The sequence below is a fragment of the Eptesicus fuscus genome, chromosome 3 (assembly GCF_027574615.1).
Source record: "Eptesicus fuscus isolate TK198812 chromosome 3, DD_ASM_mEF_20220401, whole genome shotgun sequence".
Lineage (NCBI taxonomy): Eukaryota > Metazoa > Chordata > Mammalia > Chiroptera > Vespertilionidae > Eptesicus > Eptesicus fuscus.
The window spans coordinates 2437119-2450170 of record NC_072475.1 but is presented as its reverse complement, the minus strand read 5'-3'; the positions used below and the strand labels follow the sequence as shown (position 1 = coordinate 2450170).

The window sequence follows — 13052 nt, the reverse complement described above, 5'->3', positions numbered from 1 at the left end:
CCCTCGTGCGCTGCTGATGGGAGGGTAACCTGGTGCGGCCACCGTGGAAAACTGTGTGACGTTTCCTTTAAGAAATTAAAAACAATAGAACCACCATATGACCCGGCAACTCCGCCTCCGAAAAGCAAAAACACTGACTCACCAACGTGTGCGCACTCCGTGCTGCGGCAGCAGCGTTTACAACGGCCCACGCAGAAGCCGCCTGCGTGTCCCCAACTTGTGCAGGTCCTGCCGCGGCCACAGCGGTCCCAGAGGCGGAGAGAACACGCCCACTTACGACTCTAACTCCAAGCCAGAACCCCCATCGTGCAGTTAAGGGGGAAGCAAGGCTTGGACACTGGGGTTCAAAGCTGAGGGAACAAAGCTCCGCTCTCCGTACGGAACGATGCGACCGCAGTCGCCGGGGAGTCCACCTCGGAGGAGCGTGGGCCGTGGGTGCAGGGAGCGCTCATGACCTGCGCTGATGGGAAGGAAGGTGAGGGGCTCGTGGGCATAAAGGGGGCATTTTGACCCTAAGGGGCTACGTGCCAGAGCCCGTCCAGCCCACCGTGGGCACCACCCATTGCACCTGAGGGGCCGGCGGAGATGATGTCGGAGCAGCCAGCACCATGGGACAGAGGCCAGTGCCTGGTGCACGCAGCCGACGCCACCGTCTCTCTGGGGGACAGGGGTGCAGGCACGCCACCGCCCCTGGGAGAGGCTGAGGTCACCTGCCGCGTCCTGGAATTCCGACCTGCGAGTCCCCTCAGAGAGGGTGGGGGACCTGTGGCCTGGCATCTCCGTCCTGAGACGCCACCTCCTCTGTCTGACCATCCTCCTCCTCCCCCGCCTGCTGGCTCCTCTCCGCTCAGCTCCCGCTTCCTCAGCTTGGTGCCCACGAGGCAGGACTCCTCAGTGGGCCCGCCCACACCCCCTGCGAGGAGCAGGTGTGGGCACATGGGGTGGTGAGGACAGGCCCCCCTGCACCTGGGAGGGAGGCGGCCCCCGGGAGAGAGCCGAAGGCAGAGGGCGCCCTCGGGGACTCTGGTTAGCACCGGGGTTCGAGTGCAGGGGTAACCCCCAAGGTCCAGAGGGAAGGCTGTAGGGGGCTGCTTGCAGGTCAGAGGCCAGTGACCCCAGCTGGGCCCTCCGCTGAGAGTGCGGCTCACGGATCACCTGGAGACTCCTCCGCAGTCCCTAACTTTTCTGCAAAGCAGAGGGCTGCTCCCTGGACTGGAACCCACCCAGGGCCCAGCGGCCACTGTCCCGGTCCTTCCCTCCCCCGTCTGCCCCCTAGTGGAGCCAGGCAGGACGGCAGCAACCACGGAGCCAGGCCCAGCAGCAGGCTCCTGGCAGAGGGCGAGGCAGGCCCATCAAGCTTCCCCCTTTCCACGCCGCCGTCCCCCCCCCGCCTTTGTGGGTGCTGTGTATGGACTCTGCCAGGGCACCCCGTGGCACACGCATTACGCATCACCCCCGAGGCCCCGGGCAGAAAGGAACGGGGCGTTTCCTCTTAAACCAGCAGCAGCTCGCACCCTGGGAACACCTTCTAGCTCCGCTTTGCTAGCAGAGCCAGCCAGCGGTCAGGCGTCCGTCCCAGTGCTGTGGGCCCGCTCCCCTCCCCACCCCGGCGCCCTGTCCACCTGCCGCCTCTGACCCGGCCTGGTGGTCCCTCCCTCCCTCCGGACCGCAAAGGGGGTCACGCGGAGTCCCCACGGAGACACGCTGCCCAGGACTCGAGCACCACTCCACCACCATTGTGACGCCATCTCGGCAGCGCATTGGAGACTGACTGGGTGGCAGCCTAGCTCTGGCCTTTCCAAAGAGACTCATAAACCTGAACACGACCCCCACGGCGGACAGCGCCTCCTCTTTCCGACGGGTCGTAACAATCCACGTATTATCCGAGGACGAGGTGGCGGGTCACCCGTGACCCACGTAGCAGAACCCCTGAACCAAACTGCTCTTCACTCTGAGCTCTGGCCCCGGGGTTCGCAAGGTTCGAGTCCCTGTCTCCGGGGGCGGAGCCGAGCCACGAGAAGTACACGCACGGCCACATGGGACTTGCTGTTTATCCTCACGGACGAATTAGGCTTTAAAAACGCCAGGGCTCTTTTTAATCCTCGTTTAATGATATGGCCCGGTACCAACAGAAGCTTTTACACGGAGCTGAAAAGCTGTTTCCCTGTAAAATTCTCACAAGGCATTATGACAACAAAGGGCCGTCTTGTTCTGGAAAGCCTGCTTAATGACGCAGCCGGGTTTACGGACCCGGAGGTTCAGGCTCCTGAGTGGCCGAGCAGTGAGTCCCAGGGGAAAACGCAGGAGGAAGCGGAGGCCTGGCCACAGGGAGTCCTCCTTCCCCTCCATCCCCCCCGACTTGCAGCACCCCCTCCCCCTCACCACCCCCTCCTCTGAACTCCCAAGCAGCCCTGAGCCTCTCACCTTGACTGTCTGTTCGCTCACCCGGATTTCACCAGCTTGAACAGACGTGAGCCTCGTGTCCCACTTACCTGTGGCCCCAACACAAAGCACCCCAACAGTGAGAGACACAGTGTCCGCTTTAGGACAGCTCCTACCCCCCTGGTCCGGGTCAGGACTTTGGACCAGGCTGGACTATCGGGTCCTTCTGCTCCGCGTGGCTTCTCTGAGCGCGGGCTCGGCCCCCCGCTGCGCCCCTCTACCTGGAAGAGTGCGCGTGGACGGATAAGTGAGTGAGGACAGCGTACAAGCACGAGAGCAGGTGCCAAGCATCGGGGGTTCCCTGTGGACCATCCACATTTTGCAGAACGTAGGTTTTGTAATCCCATCCGCACTCCCCGTCTCAGCCAGATGGTTTTACAGACTCTGGCTTCTACTTCTAGGGCAGGAGACGGGGCCTCTCACGCACACCAAGGAAGATGTGAGTTAAGTGACAATGGGCATCCTTTTCACCTTAGATTCAGGAAGTTGGGGGAGCAAACAGGGCACCCTACAGTGTCAGGGGAGCACAGTTTAGTGTAACCTCTTTGAAGAGGAAGTTTAATAAAGGTCATCAAATCCTTAACTGTGCATAGCCTGGCAATCCCAGTTCCAAGAATTTAGGAGAAAGTCTGCATGGCGAGGAACTGAGCCTCCTGCCAACAGACATGAGTCAGCGAACTTGGAAGTGGGTCCTCCAGCCCCAGTCAACCCTTCAGATGAGGCCACGGCCCTGCCACCATCCCCATTGCAACCTCATGAGTCAGAAGGACCCAACGAAGCTGCTCCCAGATTCCTGGAAATTCCTGATGCAGGAAAACTGTGAACCAACAATGTCTATTGTTTCAAAACGCGAATCAGAGTAATTTGTCACAGGGCACAGGTAGTAACAGTGAGGACATGGACACATCTGCTTGGACACACACAGAACCCTCTGGACAGGTGTTTAACGGTTCTCTCTCAGGAGAAACACTGACAGGCTGGGGTGGAAGCAGGCTTGCTGTTCAATGTATTGTTCGTTTTTATATCAATAAGTGTTTTATTACCCTAATGTATCATCCTTTTTTAAAAAAGATCAGTAAGTGCATTTTTTAAAACATATCTTATTTGATTGTTTACAGAGAGGAAGGGAGAGGGATAGAGTTAGAAACATCGATGAGAGAGAAACATCAATCAGCTGCCTCCTGCACACCTCCTACTGGGGATGTGCCCGCAACCAAGGTACATGCCCTTGACCGGAATCGAACCTGGGACCTTTCAGTCCGCAGGCCGACGCTCTATCCACTGAGCCAAACCGGTCAGGGCAGTAAGTACGTTTTACAAAAGAATGCCATGGACTACATGAACGACCAAACTGTGTATAAATGTTTAATCTCTATTTGTAATTCAACTTTACTTACGTCAAGATTATGGGCTTGGCAGGCAAAAAAAAAAAAAATCTAAATCTAAAAATATATATATATATGATGTTTAGAGTCTCAGATCTCTCTTCCTGTGACCGGCACTGCTGATTCTTACTCAGCAGCCCCTCTAGCCCACGTTCCTCCGTTACTTTGCGGAATAAGCTCCGTCTCTGTGCTCCAGGCAACGCACCCCGCCCCAGACAAGGCGTCGGAGCAGGCTCGGCGAGGGCCGCCAGCGTTTCCTAAGGGCCTGACAGGGAATGGTGGCCTCTGCTGGCGCCTTCTGGAGGCGGAATTGGACACTCTCCTCGCTCCTTCTGTTTGAGGAAAACACCCCTCCCCCAGCCACGCCAGACACAGAGCCCACTTCCGGAACCGCCGCCCGCCGAAAAGAAGCAGAGAACGTTCACAGGAGCTGAGGCTGAAGACATTTAACGTTTGCTTTTATTTGTGTTACTAGAGGCCCAGTGCATGACTGAATCATGCACGTGTAGGGTCCCCTACACGCTTTCGCTTTCGATGGCGTGGGAGCTGGGTGCCTCTCCGCCGCGCCGGAGGCTTCTGAAAGGCCTGGTGCCGGAGCGGACAGGCACCCAGCTCCCCCGCTTTTGATGGTCCGCGGCGGGACGTGAGCTCGCTGCCCCAAGAGGCCCCTTCTGTGCCGCAGCACAGCCATGGCGCAGACGCTGAGCTCGCGCCGCCGCTGGCGAAGCGAGCTCAGCGTCCCGCTGGCCCAATCGGCTAACCCGGCCACCCCAAGTCCCGCCCCCTGCGCCTCCCGCTGGCCCAATCGTGGGCGTAGCGGAGTGATGGTAATTTACATATTACCATTTTATTAGGTAGGATTTTTTATTGATCTCAGAGAGGAAGGGAGAGGGAGAAAGGGATGGACACATCAGGGATGAGAGAGAATCATGGATTGGCTGCCTCCTGCCCGCCCCACACTGGGGATCGAGCCCCCACAGGTGCCCTGACCAGGAATCCAACCATGACGTCCTGGTTCATGGGTCGATGCTCAACCCCTGAGCCGCTGTGGCTGGGCCTGTCCCTTTACTTTAAAGGGCACTGCTGTCTTTCCCTGCCCGCCACCCACAAGGCTTAATGGACACAGGGGGTACCAAAAGGCCCCACTCTCTGTGTCCCCCCAACACACGTGAACCAATATCTACGGCATCTAGTGACATCGCTGTGTCTGAGGTCCTCCCGCCGTGTACTCGAACAGCCTCCTCCCCCGCTCCTGCCTGCCCTGCCCATCAGCCTTAACGGGTGTCCGCTCTGACCGCACCTGCGCTGGGGGCGGAGAACAGTGGGGAGCACACTGTGTGGTCCCCGCTACCGCGAGCTCCCGCCCAGCGGTCCCGCTCCAGCCGCTGGACGGAACACGTGCCCGGTGTCCGGCCGCTGTGCCGGCGGCGAGCTCCCAGAGGGCAGGCCCAGCCAGTCCGACGGACACTGTGTCCCCACAGCACCCAACACGCAGCAGGCGGTAAGTTGGCGTCGAGTTAGCAGGGTAAGCTCCGGCGCCGTGAACCCTTGAGACGGTAGCACGGAGCAGAGCTTTGCATTTTACACATTCCTCCAGGTTCTAGTTTCCTCTCTCTTTGTCTGAAACAACAGGAAAGGGACGCTTACAGGACCCAGTGCGGAGGGTCTGAAGGTTTCTGCAGACACGCGGGGAGGCGGGCATCGGAGTGGACGGAGTGGAGCCGAGCAGGCTGTGAGGGGGTGCAGAGGGAGGAGGTGCTCACCTTCGGGGGAGCTCACACCGAACGAAGGGAGCACAGTGGCTCACTTCCCCCTCCGTCCAGAGCACCCGACCCCTCGGCCCTGAGAGGGACCCGGTCAGAGGATCACAAGTCCCCGCAGCCCTGTGGACGCCACGTCTGTGGCCTGCAGCCCAGATGTCTCCGTGGAGAAGCATGGCTCTGGCCTTCCACGGCGACCCTGGGCCAGGACAGGAGGGCGCAGGTCCTGGGTCTTCCTCACTTGACCCCGTCACACCAGGAAGCACTGACTGCGTGCCTCCCACAGCCCACGGCCCTGCCAGGGGTGACGATGCTGTGTGTGTCTCTCAGCGTGCACATGCCATGTGTGCACATGTGTGTAAGAGCCGAGCAAACATGATGTCCTACCTCAGTTCCCGCCCCAACTAACCCTCCACAAATGTCATACATGTGATTTGTAAGCAAGCTATACAAGACATTCAAAAAAACAAATGGCAAAAAGTATCATGAGAGTCACAGAAGTGCATTTTTGCTCATTTCCCTTCAGAATCCATAGTCCACACATAGTTATGAAAATAACACCCCCATGTCAAGCTCCCGGAGACCAAGCCCCACAGAGCAGGCCTCAACATGCTCTCTCCTGGTGACATGTGCTGAGAGCCACAGCCTCCTGGTCTACCAGGTCAGTCAGAGGCTGCACAGAGAGCCACAGCCTACGGGTCTACCGGGTCAGTCAGATGCTGCACAGAGAGCCACGGCCTACTGGTCTACCGGGTCAGTCAGAGGCTGCACAGAGAGCCACGGCCTCCTGGTCTACCGGGTCAGTCAGATACTCACAGAGAGCCACGGCCTACTGGTCTACCGGGTCAGTCAGATACTGCACAGAGAGCCACGGCCTACTGGTCTACCGGGTCAGTCAGATACTGCACAGAGAGCCACAGCCTACTGGTCTACCGGGTCAGTCAGATACTCACAGAGAGCCACAGCCTACGGGTCTACCAGGTCAGTCAGATACTCACAGAGAGCCACGGCCTACTGGTCTACCGGGTCAGTCAGATACTGCACAGAGAGCCACAGCCTCCTGGTCTACCAGGTCAGTCAGATACTGCACAGAGAGCCACGGCCTCCTGGTCTACCGGGTCAGTCAGAGGCTGCTCCCAACAGATTCCCGACCCACTCCCATCCTGCCAAAGGTTGGGTGGTGAGACAAAGCTTGGATGGATGGATGGATGGATTGATTGAGGGAGGCATTTCAGGGTGACAAATATTTAAAGACTATGTCTTTCTTGAGTCTCCCTTATGCCACCCTCAGCTTCACCTCCCTGGAGAACCAAGTGTGATGGCAAGCCTCCAAGCTCAGCAGTCGCTCCACATTAATAGTCAAAAGTGTGGTGTCCAAAACATAACCTCAGAAATGATTAGACTCTGGCCCAGGGTTGTTCACTGGCCACACTAAGACTTTGTAAGTCATGAGAAATCTGCCAGGAAATCCGTATCTCAGACGAACCCATCCCTAGACCCTGCCTCAAAGTATACACACTGGATTCGGAGAGCCAGGCCTGTAGGCGAGACTTGCTTAGTGACCAAATCCCCACAGCCATGCCCATCCTCCCTACACGCTCTGTGGTTAGCATTCTGTCGGCAGTGGCTGTTATGCCGGCGTGTTATTATACAGTCGCTCTTTGTTGTTTTGAGTAAAGAAGGAAAGACCCTTTCTTACTAAATATCACAAGGCTACCCTATAATTCGATGACAAATTAACACTTTGAGAAAACAAAACTGAAAATCAGCACCATCAGCAATGAGCTGACCATCCGGACTTCCAGGGAGCTGCCCTCGCCGGTTCTACACGTCTCTGGTTCTTTTACATCCGAGAACACATCCGCACACATTCACAGGATGAGACCACAAATCAATAAGGTGATAATGCTCCCTCCGACGGGCAATATCAACCACCAGGGGCTAAAATTAGAAGCAGATTTTATTATTACATATTACGGGGTCCATGTGCCATTACTTGCTGGTATATTTGGAACCGATACATTTATGTTTAGGAGATCAACCAAAGGACTTGTTTGCATGCATATAAGCATAACCAATGGACGCAAGACGCTGGGAGGGGGGTGAGGGCATGTGCCCGGGGGGGGGGGGTAGGCTGGGAGAAGGTCCATTGGGAAAAAAAGGAGACATATGTACTACTAGTTGTAATACTTTAAACAATAAAACAAATAAAAAATAGGAAAATACGTAAAAGTTAAAAGTTCACAAATGGGACGTGGGCAAAGTCATCTTAAACTGTGTTTGCCAGGCACCATGTGAAGGCAGGCGACGTCCGGAAGACGCTGTGACGCTCGCCCTGCAGAGCCGCTCTGTGAATTCACACGCCAGCGATGGCATAGAATCCCCCCACCCACCCCCCCCCCCGCCACGACACCCCTGCCTGCACCTGCCTACGAAACCCAGGAGGGCAGAGGTCAGCTCTGGACTCGAGGGTCCAAATAAAAGGGAGCCCAAAGGAGGAACCTAGAAAAGGCCGAATCGGGCAAAGAAACCCTGTTCGGAACCGCTGTGAGGGTTTCCATCAAGTATCACACACTCCAAAGGGGCACCGCCTCCGGCTTCTGCTTGTTTTCGCTCCGGGCCTTTTGTGTTGCTCTGAGAGAGGATGATTGGTCGGATAAGAAGAAAGTGAGAAGCCTCGGCCGCTCTGTGAGACCATCTTAAGTGGCCCTCAGAAGTTGGATCAGGCAGCAGTGGCTTGAAAATCAATCTCACTGTTTGGAATCTGTTTGTTTCCTTAAAAGGGGGGAGGGGAGGAATGACTGATGAACTGATCACGGGCCAATCGTCAAAGTAAAAACTTCTGGATAAGCTGTCATGGTATGGCCCCGCCTCTGCCAGCACTAACCACTGCTGAGCAGGAGCTGGGAAACTTCTTTCTACTTTTCCTCACACTCTGGTCTCCAGGGGAGCGAGGTGATGAGGTACCCAGGGGTTTGCCCTAAAAAAAAAAAAAGTACAACAGCAGGGATGAAGTAGGAAGGGGCTGTTTGTTTGGTTTTTTTTTAATGTTTTTTAAAATATATTTTTATTGATTTCAGAGAATAAAGAAGAGGGAGAGAGAGAGACGCATCAGTGATGAGAGAAAATCATGGATTGGCTGCCTCCTGCATGCCCCACACAGATACACAGGGGCACGGAGAGGGGGGAGGTCAAATGTAAGGGCAGGAAAATGTGTCCTCGAAGAGGAAGTTGGCACAGCGGGACCACGGGTGACAACGGGCGGGGACCCCCAGGCGCTGCCTCAGGGGCAGGAATAGCATCAGGAAGGGCCTGTGGCCCGGCCAGGGGGTGTGGATTTGTGTGAAATCCTACAATGAACAACTGACGCACTTGACACTGAGAAACAAAACGATCCGGTCTTTTGTCCCTGGGTCACTGCCTCTCACCAAGAGTCTGGATGGGGGGCCAGGAGTGGAGGAGGGAGACTGGCTGGAAAGCGGTTACTGTTTCAAACTGTATCCGAGGCTGGAACCTGCAGCCAGGCGTAGCCGCCCAGAGCAGCCGCGGTTTCGTAACGCAACGAGCAGGTGTGGGGCGGCACCTGACCCAGCTCCCCGTCCCCCGTCCCCCTGCAGACTCCAGCTCCCAGGCCTTCCCAGGGGCTGCGCGCTCAGGTTCCGTCCCAGCGCAGAATCTCCCAATTCACAAATGCTCCGAGCAGCACCTGCTCACTGGGAAGAGAGGAAGGCCTTTCTCCCCTGACCTCGTGGTGGAAATTCTCACCTCCATCACCTTGGGAACCTTTCTCCTTCTGCTCATTAGGAGTCGCTTACTTTTCGGCAGGGAGGTTTAGGCCATGGCTGCCTCTCTAAGCCAGGGCGTTTAGAAGGATTAGGATTCTACCTGCAATGCGCATTCCTGACCCCAAGGGCTTTCGCAAAGGGCTTTTCAAACAAAGACCCTCCTGTGAGCCACCGGCCGGCTTCTGATGCCTTGTAACCGCCTGTTGAACCCAACGCCCTCAGCCAGGTCCTGGCTCTCTCCCCGTCTGAAGTGAGGTGACAGCGGACAGCGAGGCAGACGCACGGGGAGTCACCCATCATCTATTCTTCCCAGACAAGTGTTCAAATGTTCGGTAAGGATGATCATTTAAGTAAAAGCCCAGGTTCCTCCCAGCACACCTTATGGCTCCCACCAAGCGGGACCCCTCGCTGGGCTGTGACACCGCCCCCGCCCCGCCCCCAGGTGGCATTTCCCCGGAAGTTTCAGCTTCCTTTGCAGAACCCGCTCGGAATACCTACAGGGCTTGGCGCATTAAACAACAACAACAAAAAAAAACCGAAGTTAATTCTCCCATAACCTCCTGGCTGGGAGGCCCAGTAAGGGTTCCAGGACAAAGGGGGGGGGGGGAGATGGGGGGAGCTGGCCCGCACCCTGACTCCCACCACCCCACCCCCTCTGCTCGCAGCCAGTCCTTCCAGACCCGCTCCTTCAGCTCCTCCGGGCGACCCGGTGGCCGCCGCCCGCCCGCCCGCGGATAAAAGCGCGCGGTGGCCATCGGGGCGCCCAGGCGGGGTCCTTGCGCACCGCTCCGCGCCCCGAGGCCAGGACTGAGATGTGGGGGGGCTGAGACCCGGGGCGCGGGCTTACCTTCACGAAGAGCGTGATGTCGTGCTCGCGGGCCGGGGTCCCCTCCTCGGACGCCTCGCCGTCCTCCCCGCGGCCATTCACGGGCGCCGCCGCCTCCTCCTCCTCGGCGCCCTCCTCCGCCAGGTGGTTGCTGAGCTCCGTGGCCCCGGGCTGCGCGGTCGCCTCCCCGTCCTCGCTGCCGCCGGCGGCCCCCTCCTGGCCCCCCTGCTCCTGGGCCCCCTCCTGGCCCCCGGCCGCGGCCTCCTCGCCCGTCCCATCCGGGCCGCGCACCAGACTCTCCTCCTCCTCCTCCTCCTCCGCTTCCTCCCCCTCCTCCTGGGGCCCCTCCTGGTCCCCGTCCTCCTGGGGCCCCTCCTGGTCCCCGTCCTCCTGGGGCCCCTCCTGGTCCCCGTCCTCGCCAGCCTCTGCCCCGGCGTTCCCGGGGGCCCCACTCCCCTCCGCAGCTCCCGCCTCTGCACCCCGAAGCTCCCCTACCGGCCCCCCGCTGCAGCCCCCACTCCCCGCCGCTGCGGCCTCAACCGGCTCCACCTGCGGCTGGGGACAGCGGTCCCCTCCGGCCCCGGGCTCGCCCTCGGCCCCAGGTGCCCCTCCCGCCAGCCCCTCGGCCTCCACGCCGGCCCCGGGCGCGGGTCCGCTGCTTCCCGGCCCCTCGGGGCCGCGCTCCGCCGCCTCCTCCGCCCCGGGGGCCGCGGGATCTCGGGGCGCCCCCTGAGCCTGCTCCCACGCCTCGCCCTGCGCACAGCGCCCAGGGCTCGCCTCCTCCCCGCGCCCGGGGGCCTCCACGCCGTCCCGGGCGCCCTCCGGGGCCTCCGCCTCGCCCCGCGCTCCGCTCGCTCCCGGCGTCTCAGCCGCCGAGTCGCCCGCATTCCCTCCGTCGGGCCCCGCGCCTTCGCCCGCCTTCAGCCCGGCCGTCGCGGCTGCGCCCTCCGCCGCGCCCCGCGGAGCCTCCCCGGGGCCCTCGCGCGCCTCCTCCCCCTTTGCCTCCGGGCCCGCAGCGCCCGGCTCTCCCGCTCTCTCAGCCGGCGGTGCCGGGCCCTCCAGCGGCCCCAGGGCACCCGGCGCGCCCCCCGCTGGCTCTGCGGCCTCGGCCATGGCCGCGGATCCTGTCCTCGGCCCAAGACCCTGCCTGGAGGCTGCTGGGGGGCCGAGGGCCACTGCGCCCCCTGCGAGGGGACAATCCGCTCCGGGGTGGCGGCCCCCGCGCGGTGCGCTGGGCGCGGGGAGAACCCGCTGGGCCAGGACCCTGCGCCCTCCTGCGGGGCGGCTCCTCTGGGCCCGGGCTTCCCGCTCCGCGTCCGCCTCCCGCCTGCGCCCCAGTTCCCGCCGCGGCCCCGCACGCTGAGCCGCCGCACCTGTGCGCGCCCGGCCGCCGCCGGTCTGACCAGCAGTCCTCGGGCAGCTCCGTCCAGGGGCGGGGGCGGGGCTTGCTCCCCACGCCCCCCTGCCCGCCTCCCCCCCTCTCCCCCCTCCCCCGGCCCCCCGGGCCGGCCACCGGAGCCTGGCCAATGACGGCCTTTCTCCGGGGCCTGCGGATTTCAGTGCAAAGAGCCTGGTTCTCCCGGCCCCTCGGAGTTTCCTGGAACCGCTTTCGTCCCAGGCACGTTGACATCACCCCCAGCGCACCCCATCCAAAGCCCTCAGCCCCTTGTCCCCCAGAGCCCAGCGCTAAGCCCCACTGGAAGCCCAGGTCCGGCCTCCGTCCAGGGCGGGGAGGTGGGTCCTGGGAGGAAAGGGGGCGGCCACGCCCACCTCCCCGTCTGCAGACCCGGGGGGCGTCCCAGAGGCCCCGCACGGGAGGGAGGGGAAGACGGGAGGAGGGGAGGGGGGCGGGCGGGGGGGAGAAAGGGGCAGCGAGCTAACCTGACAAGCTCAGGTGAGGCCCGCGTGGCGGCCTTGCAAGCTCAGACCCAAAGTAGCCACAAAGGATGGTCTGAAATTAAAACTTTTCAGTTAAAAGCAGTGCGGTGGGTAGCCAGGTCCTAGGCCGGTGTCTTCCCTGACAAGGTCAACTTTGATCTTAACTGAACCTGTTGTCTTTGCACCAGGTAACACAGCTTTGGGAGGTGGGTAAGGGGGGGAGGGGTGACGTGTAACTTCCCTTTTAGCAGAGCCTTGGGCACAACCAGTGCGCCAGGGCCCAGGGCGGAGACCACAGACCCCTCCTTGTCCTTGTGTTAACTGTGGACTATCCTGCACCCACCCCATAAAAGACGTCTCTCCTTTCACTTCTTATCCGATCCCCAGGCGCCCCCCTGGCTTCCTCCCTCCTCCCTCATCTATCACCCATGGATTTCACGTGGCCGCTCCGCACCTCCAGGTGACGGCAATTTGTAAAAAGAGGTGAAACCCACCATTCCCTGGGCGCGTGACCTCAGTCCTTTGAGATTCTGCTTCCTGGCAATTGTCAGTTTGGCTCAAATAAACTCACAAAAATGCGTTACAGGTGTGAATGTTTCTCCTGTTAACAGAGCAAGAGGAGCCAGCGGAGCTGCTCTGATGGGGTCCCTGTGTGTGGGGGCCCCCTTCCCACGTGAAGAGCCCATGGGGGGGGCTGCTCTGGGGGGGGGGGGGCTGCTCTGGGGGGAGGGGCTGCCGCCCCCTCCCTGGGCTCTGAGCACGGAGAGTCTGTGGATCTTGCAGGTTCCCAAGATCTGAAACCCGCCCAGTGCGCTGCCTCCAAGCTTCTGCCTCTAAGCTGTGTGTTGAGTGTTTGGGGAGATGGCGATGGGGGGAGGGGGTGAAATACAGGATTTGAAGGGGCGGGCTGTGGAAATCACTAGGTTCGGGATCTCCCGGGACCACAGACCGGACACCGTGTCCCTAAACAGGGAAA

General features: G+C 60.3%; 1 protein-coding gene across 1 annotated transcript in view; it reads right to left on the bottom strand.

Annotated features, from left to right (window-relative positions):
- Positions 1-11311, bottom strand: part of CLIC6 (chloride intracellular channel 6) — a 32471-nt gene extending 21160 nt beyond the window's left edge. The window contains exon 1 of the mRNA XM_054710638.1: positions 10220-11311. Coding sequence (XP_054566613.1) covers positions 10220-11311 — 1092 coding nt within the window. The remainder of the gene's footprint in view (positions 1-10219) is intronic.
- Positions 11312-13052: the final 1741 nt, after the last annotated feature.